This window comes from Rhagoletis zephyria, unplaced genomic scaffold (genome assembly GCF_001687245.7).
Source record: "Rhagoletis zephyria isolate East Lansing unplaced genomic scaffold, Rhagoletis_zephyria_1.1 Rzeph_scaffold_00783, whole genome shotgun sequence".
Classification (NCBI taxonomy): Eukaryota; Metazoa; Arthropoda; class Insecta; order Diptera; family Tephritidae; genus Rhagoletis; species Rhagoletis zephyria.
The window spans coordinates 180853-189768 of record NW_016157867.1 but is presented as its reverse complement, the minus strand read 5'-3'; the positions used below and the strand labels follow the sequence as shown (position 1 = coordinate 189768).

Sequence of the window (8916 nt, the reverse complement as noted above, 5' to 3'; positions counted from 1 at the left end):
CATCTCGTCATTTAAGCGAGTGTTCTTTTGTGGCTGGTTTGTAAAAGAACGCATCTGGCAACGTTCGTACTGTGCGGTCACTTAAACTTTCGCTTGAAAGAATTTCCAAAGTTTAACTCGTTTACAAAGTGCTAAGCAGTTCTAATTTGTGTTATTCACACCGTAAAAAGTTTACTGAAGCCAAATTCCAATAAATTGACTTGATTTAGTCATAAAGTGCGTTGATTGAAAAGTTTTATTTAGTCGGCCTTCGTGCATATTTGCCTGTTTTGGTGCATTATTGTTGCTTTTGCGTGAGAGTGTAAGGAATATCGCATTTGTTTGTTCATTTTGCTTTCTTTCGCGCTTTACACACACCTTTGTTTATCATCGACAGTCGCTTTCTTGGTGACAGCTGATTTTGTTAACTCAGTGGCTTTAAAACTGTTAAGTTCAGCACGGTTTCTAACCATTGAACTTCACTAAATAAGACCACTAGCTATTAAACTGCCAATTACTGTGAGCTTGAAACGTTTTCGTACAATACATTCCTAATTTCGCTATTTTTATTCTTTTTTAATAAAATTCGCTAAAAATGTCCTGTCTGTTCGAAAAATGTAATGTAAAAGCCGGTTCGGACCGTTTTGTGGCGTGCTGGCTTTGCGATGAACTGTCTCATTTAAAGTGTGCTGGTATTAATGGGAGAGTTCTGGATATGATTATTGGAGACAATGGACTTCGCTGGTCATGTCCAAAGTGTAAAAAAACTGTTGTGGATCTCTGTAAACTATTTAGAACCGCTAGAAATGGATTTTCGGAGATAAGCAAAGAGCTAAAACTGCTCAACGAGAAGTTCAAGAAGTATGAGGATGAATTCAAAGAATTTAAATTATTAGATACTTCCTCCTCCTCTCCTTCTCCTGGAAAAGGTCTTAAGAGACGTAGGAGAGGCGTGGAAAATATTGTGTTGAATCCCATCACTGTGGACCTGGATCTTCCGCAGAACCGCCCACTTTTGACTCCAGCTATGAACAAAGAACTCATAAGCTTTAACACACCGATTCCTCGGCGGACTGAATCTCTGAAATCTAGGTTTGCAAAAGATACCACTGTCGATGATGTGAAGGGGTATTTAACTTCCAGGCTGATAGCAAATGAGTTGCATGTACGCAAGTTCAGATTCTCGTATGAAAGAAGCATTTCTTCTTTTAAAATAGACATATCCGAAGACTGCTTTGATAGAGTAATGAGCCCATCTTTTTGGCCAAGCGGTGCCTTCATTCGCGAATTTGAATTTAGATCTAGACCGCAAGGGCAAAATTTGGCTCAACTTCCGCTTTCCACCTCGGCATCAAAAAACTAATAAGTAACCTCACCATTAGCATTTACTACCAAAATGTGAGAGGTTTGAACACAAAGCTATCAAGGTTACACTTGCAGTCCTATGATTTTGACTTCAAAGTACTGGTGTTTACTGAAACCTGGCTCAAGCCGAATGTGTTCAACTCGGAAATTTTGTGTTGAATTACTCGAAATGCTTAATGTACGCTGATGATGTTAAGCTCTTTAAGTCCATTAGTACTGCAGAAGATAGGGAGCATTTGCAAGCTGACCTAACCTGCATTTTCGAATGGTGTGAAGCAAATTCCATGTCACTAAATTTGAAAAAGTGTAAATTCATGACCTTCTCTAGAAAATCGTTCTATCCAAATTCGTATATGATATCTGACCACAATGTTGAGCAAGTGACCAATTTCATTGACCTAGGTGTAACTATGGATCCGAAACTAGAATTCAAGTCTCACATAAACTCCTGCGTGATTAGGGCTAGAGGATTGTTGGCTTTTCTTAAGCGCTGGGCCAAGGAGTTCAACGATCCTTATGTCACTAAAGTTCTCTTTACCTCTCTAGTTAGACCGATTTTGGAGTATGCATTTAGTATGGAATCCTAGCTATCAAATTCATAGTGACAGGCTCGAATCAGTGCAGAAACAGTTCCTGTTATTTGCCCTCAAAAATTTATGTTGGGACTCGTCTAAAAATCTCCCACCCTACAAGGATCGCCTGAAGCTTATAGATTTGCCGACGCTTCAGAGTCGTAGAGAGATGCTTGGTGTTCTTTTTTTAATTAAATTAATGAACGGGATGGTCAGTAGTCCCTTTTTACTGAGTGAGATAAATTTTTGTATTCCTACAAGACCCACGAGACATTTTAAACCTATTGTGTTGAGTATTTGTAAATCAAACTTTGAAATGCATGATGCTTTTCGGTGTTTATGCCAAGATTTTAACAAGCATTATGATTGCATCGACATATCTGAATCGCTTTTTGTAATAAAGAAAACATTGCTCAACAAGTTAACTAAATAAACTAATATCTGCAACCGTGAACGAAAAAATTACACAATATCTATGACTGCTTAGTACAATTGTAACGGCTTCGTATATTTCCGCGACCGCGTAGGACAATAGGAGCAGGGATCGGAAACTCGGCCTTTCCGACCTCGCCCAACAGTTCGTCTATAGCGTGGAGCGGAAACTAGGACTTTCCGCCTGCCTCACTTACAAAGTAACGACTACGGGAACATGGATCGGAAGCTCGGCCTTTCCGACCATGATCAACGGCCTGTAAACAGGGCGGAGCGGAAACTAGGTCTTTCCGCCCGCCGCACACAAAAGTAGACTGGAGACAAGGCCTCGCCAGCTACCCAAATTGCTATTGAATATCATTGTTATCTTTACAAGTTAATATTTATAATTATTTCACTCTGTAATGTATCACACATACTTAAATATTCTAAATCTTTTTATCTCAACTGTCTGTAAGAAAACATTTTTCTGTAGACTAAAAAATAAATAAATTATTAAATTTTTTTTATTTAATAAATTCTACAAAACCATCAAGATGTAATTTTTCTCACCTTCTCAATTTCATATTTAGTTTTGTTCTCTTTTAACTTTAGATTTAAATATCGAATTCGAAAAAATGTCCTTCCCAAAGAACATTTTTACTACTCTTCAACTCTTGTATGAAGAGATTATCAACTTAAAAAAAATAAATTCGGACTTTTTGTTGGCGGTAAATGAGCTGAAGGTGGAGAACAAAACATTAAAGGAGAAAGTGGAAAAACTCGAGTCTAAGCTGAATTGGAGAGAGCAGAAGCATCTACAAAACGCAATTGAAATTGCTGGCATACCAAAACTTAGCAATGGCAATGCTGACTCTTGTATGCACAAGATCGTAAATAAGGTGTTGGGTGTTTCTGTCAATGCTGATAACCAGGGAACGGATTTTACGGAAATTGCCTTTTTTCTGCTAAAGAGATAGAATATATTCGATTAAGAATGTCCACGACTTAGCTTTCCCTGATTCCATNGCCAATGCTGAAAGCATAGAAAAATGTTTTGTAAGGAGAGTAAAACCTAAGAGCGCAGGTACATCTTCTCGCGATATTCTCTGCGTTTATTTCTCTTCCTTTAACTTAAACAAGTAATTTTTAGAAAAAAAAAAACCGACTTCAACTTTCATATAAAAAGAAGTATATATATATATATCTCATGATCCACTGATCGGATCTTAACCAGATTAGTATGAGACCACCTCTGAGACACTAACTTTTCGATGCAAAAAGAATTATCGAAATCGGTTAGACGTGGTCCAAAGTTATGCATACATACAAAAAAAAAAATAAAAAAATATTCCGACGAACTGATAACCTCTTCCTTTTTTGGAAGTCGGTTAAAAAGAAGATAATGATTGCCAAAAGAAATGAAAAGTTAACATCCGAGCTTTTTAATGACGGTAAACAGAATATTTGTATAAATGACTCTCTTACTAAGTACAATAGAGCGTTGTTTATGGCGGCAAAGGGGGCAAAAAAGGAAAAGTATGTGTATCTGTGGTTTAGCAACTGCAACATAATGATGAAAAAGGCTGATGATGATAGGGTTGTCGTTGTAAGAAGCAATATCAGCCTTATTAATAACCCCACCTTAATTTCCAAAGATGCCTTTTTTGTTGTCCATCAAAATTAAGGCAAAATTTCGATTTGCTCAGTGGCGGATCCAGCGGGGGGGTTTTGGGGGTTAAACTACGTGTCAGTCAATGGCGGACCCACGGGGGGTGTTTTAATATGGCGCATATGTATGTATAATATGACGTATATGTATCAAAACCCCCCCCCCCCCCCCCCCCCNGTCCGCCACTGACTGACACGTAGTTTAACCCCCAAAAACCCCCCGCTGGATCCGCCACTGGACTTGCTAGTTTGTAACCTTGAACTTTTTCCAAATCTACCAGATTTTATTTTTTAATCTGAAATATGGATCTACGGCTATTAAAAAGATCAATATAAATTACCGTGTGACAATTTTTATGCAAACACAAACGAATCCTATGCAGCAGGAGGCGTTGGAGTTTTCGTGCGTGATGCTTACGACTGCACTCCTTTAAATTATAATTTAAAAAGTGCAGATATTTTAAAAATATCTTGCGTTATTAATGGATTGCAAACGAGTTTTTTTGTTCTTGGTGATTTTTGGTTTGGTTGTTCTTAGTGATTTTAATGTCGATATTATGCATTCCACCAAGCCAACTTCTGAAACATGCATTGAACATTTCTTCTGCCGCTTTAAGCATTTCCCACAGAACTTTTGTTATGGTTTAAACTTTGATTTGCGTATTACCGATTACACAATGACCGGTATACAGATAAATAAATTAGATAACAAAGAAATTCAGAAAAAAATGTCCCTTCAAATTCAACTAAAATAAATTATACTCTTTTAAATGAAAGATTACGTTATGAAACGTGGGAAGAAGTTTATAAGGAAGGCGACATTTCGAAAGCATACACGATTTTTATTAATAAATTAAAATCCCATTTGTGTTTCAGCAGCTATACCTTTACTACAAGAAAACGTGATATAAATCTCAAACCTTGGATTAATCGTGCTTTCGTGAAGAAAATATTCCTTAAAAATAAATTAAATAAAAAGTGCATTAAGCATCCCAACAATCTCAAGCTTTGTTGTAGGTACGTAACCTGTAGTAGTTACCCTGCGAAAGGGTAATACTGAAATTGGGGAACCCACAGCTCTCGCGAATGAATTTAAGGCTCATTTCACTACATTAAGTGAAAGTGTCCCTCTCTCGTGCAAATGTTTACCGGCACCGGAGAGTTATTCTAATAGTAGTAGCTTCCTTTTTGAGCATATATCTTAATTAAAATGTGCAGTAGTGATTCCACTCTTTAAAAAGGGTAATAATAAAGACGTAAATAAGTATAGGCCAATATCCCTGCTGTCATCCATCTCCAAAATTTTTGAAAAGGCAATTAAAGTTAGAGTGTTATCTTATCTTGAGAAATTAAATTTCTTTAGCTCCATGCAGTTTGGATTTCGGACTGGGCTCTCAACTGAGGATGCTCTTTTAAACTTTAGTTCCTTTATTTATAAAGAAATGGACTGTGAGAAAAGTTGTGGTACTTTATTTGTCGATATTACCAAGGCGTTTGATATGATCGATAGACAGATTCTTGCAGATAAGCTATACTCCTTGGGTTTTCGAGGGTTCTCTCACAGTTGGTTCCAATCTTATTTATCGAATAGACTAATTTGTCACCTTTAATGGTGAGAACATACATACGGATATTTTAGAAGGCTTTATTCCAGTCATGCCCATCGTTGGCAGAACTCCATAAGCAAGTGCCCTGCGCTGTCAGAACCCCATATGCAAGTGCTCTGCGCTGGGCATGACTGCTTTACTTATTCACGCCGCAGGCTTCAAACAATTTTTGTTTCACAAAGGTAGCCTGGAAAATTAAAAAATTTTGTACCGTCTTCCGTGCAGCGGTGTTTTATATTTTTGCCGCTTCCAAATGTGTAACTCAATTTTCTTTTTATTATTTAAAACAAATTTATTTTTGCTTTGTCGATCAAATTCTTTTCAGAAAAAAATCATGATTCAATAATAGTAAGGTTTTGTAATAAAACAGTCTTCTCCCTTCCACACATAAAATCGGTTCCTTTACTTGTGCAGAATGTTGCTTACTCTACAGTTTCTAATGATATTAGTAGTAAAACCAAAAATTCTTCATACTAAATATTCGTGAGCATCACCTTCGTTTGCGTAATTTTCTAGAACAAGTGTAGAATAGCGACCGTTTAGCTATAAAATAACCAAAAATACCGATGGATAGAACTTTTTACGCTGATTTGAACGATATCAAATTTATTCGGCGCAGGTAATAAATAAAGAAGATATAAGAGGTTTATTTGCTTTATTTATTTGTATTTTTTATTATCACTAAATTAATGAAACCCAAAAGTAGATAGTAACAAAATATGTAATATCGAATTAAAGGTAATAACTTGAACTTTCTAAATAATATTATTTTTTTTTACNGTATAGGCCAATATCCCTGCTGTCATCCATCTCCAAAATTTTTGAAAAGGCAATTAAAGTTAGAGTGTTATCTTATCTTGAGAAATTAAATTTCTTTAGCTCCATGCAGTTTGGATTTCGGACTGGGCTCTCAACTGAGGATGCTCTTTTAAACTTTAGTTCCTTTATTTATAAAGAAATGGACTGTAAGAAAAGTTGTGGTACTTTATTTGTCGATATTACCAAGGCGTTTGATATGATCGATAGACAGATTCTTGCAGATAAGCTATACTCCTTGGGTTTTCGAGGGTTCTCTCACAGTTGGTTCCAATCTTATTTATCGAATAGACTAATTTGTCACCTTTAATGGTGAGAACATACATACGGATATTTTAGAAGGCTTTATTCCAGTCATGCCCATCGTTGGCAGAACTCCATAAGCAAGTGCCCTGCGCTGTCAGAACCCCATATGCAAGTGCTCTGCGCTGGGCATGACTGCTTTACTTATTCACGCCGCAGGCTTCAAACAATTTTTGTTTCACAAAGGTAGCCTGGAAAATTAAAAAATTTTGTACCGTCTTCCGTGCAGCGGTGTTTTATATTTTTGCCGCTTCCAAATGTGTAACTCAATTTTCTTTTTATTATTTAAAACAAATTTATTTTTGCTTTGTCGATCAAATTCTTTTCAGAAAAAAATCATGATTCAATAATAGTAAGGTTTTGTAATAAAACAGTCTTCTCCCTTCCACACATAAAATCGGTTCCTTTACTTGTGCAGAATGTTGCTTACTCTACAGTTTCTAATGATATTAGTAGTAAAACCAAAAATTCTTCATACTAAATATTCGTGAGCATCACCTTCGTTTGCGTAATTTTCTAGAACAAGTGTAGAATAGCGACCGTTTAGCTATAAAATAACCAAAAATACCGATGGATAGAACTTTTTACGCTGATTTGAACGATATCAAATTTATTCGGCGCAGGTAATAAATAAAGAAGATATAAGAGGTTTATTTGCTTTATTTATTTGTATTTTTTATTATCACTAAATTAATGAAACCCAAAAGTAGATAGTAACAAAATATGTAATATCGAATTAAAGGTAATAACTTGAACTTTCTAAATAATATTATTTTTTTTTACCATTAATTATGCAGTTTTTTCAAAAAAGGTTATTTCATGAAAAAATAACATTTGTTCGTTTTTAGTGGTTTTGGTTTAAAAATACAAAAAATTTTAAATTATGTGCATCAGCTGAAAGACACATCAATTATCTTGGTGGTGACGTCATTAATTTTTTAATCGGTTATATAGTTCATAAGATATTAATATTTAAAAAATCTAAAAACAGAATTTTAGCCTTCTAGAACGTCTTCATTTTTCACTTGCGCCAAATAATTTTGGCATGGTTGAAAAGCACACAAAAAGTTCTATTGATCTGCATTTTTCATTTTTGCATAGCTGAACGGTCGGTATTCTAGATTTCTTCCAGCAAATGACGAATAACTGAATCAAAAATGCATATTTTTATGTATTGTTTAGTATTTCCATTATAACACCAAATATACTGCAAATTCGCATAGAATTAATAATACACCTTTACTTCTAATTGTATACTTTGCGTACTTTCTGTAGTACCTTTCTACTACCGTTTTCGCAAAAGGCGATCACATTCTTCCCCTTTCTCCTACTTCCAAAATACAAATCTAGATAAAGGAGTGTCAAATTTTAGCTCTCACAAATTACACAACCTTGTATTATTGAATCATGGAAAAAACCTAATGGTGCATTTACATGCTATGAAGCCATATGAACTGTTGATAAGCTAAAATAGAGGGACTACATGTTCCTATGAGGAATTCAATGATATCGAGTGGGATGCATATAATAGATTTTTTCANAAATATGATCGTAATGTATTTTCAATTCGAAATTAAAGAATTAACATCCTACGAAAATGTTTGCAATTGTAGAACAATAAGTGTATATTTGCAAACTAATGCAATGAATGGAGTGTCATATCTTAAAAGGTTGGGAGAATTAACGAAAAAAACAAACATTTTGTGGTCTTATGTTTCCTTCAAACCGCATTGCTATTTTTTCTAACTCTTCCTTTTGTTTAGCGCTGTANATGTAAACATACTGTTGTGATACTGCTAAGCATATGAAATTATAGCAAGTTGGATTTTCATACATCATCCCATAAAAAGTTTAACAGATGCAGAGATACCAAGGAGGGTTTTTCCCATTTTGATGCCTTTTTTAATATAAAACCCACCGAAAAGGAGGAAAGCGGCAACTCCGCCATTCACATACATGTCAAATGTAGGAATTTTAAGAATTAAAAACAATAATCAAACAATTTCAAAACAACAAAAAATCTTTGTACTAGATCTTTTCAATAGAAACAATTCACGTATGGTGGACAATAAAAATACAAAGCACTATGATAACAAGACATTACACAACATTTTAATGAGCTTTATATCACATTTAAGTAAAAATAAGCCTATATTTTCCAAGCTTGCAAAGAAATGAAAATGTGTATTTTT

The 8916-nt window shown here is 35.0% G+C and overlaps 1 protein-coding gene across 1 annotated transcript; it reads left to right on the top strand.

Moving 5' to 3' along the window:
- The first annotated feature begins 2845 nt into the window (after positions 1 to 2845).
- LOC108361522 (uncharacterized) lies at positions 2846 to 3516 on the top strand. The gene is made up of 2 exons (XM_017614151.1): positions 2846 to 3245; positions 3358 to 3516. The coding sequence occupies exons 1-2, from the start codon at positions 2966 to 2968 to the stop codon at positions 3471 to 3473; spliced, it is 396 nt and encodes a 131-aa protein (XP_017469640.1). The 5' UTR covers positions 2846 to 2965; the 3' UTR covers positions 3474 to 3516.
- The last annotated feature ends 5400 nt before the right edge of the window (positions 3517 to 8916 follow it).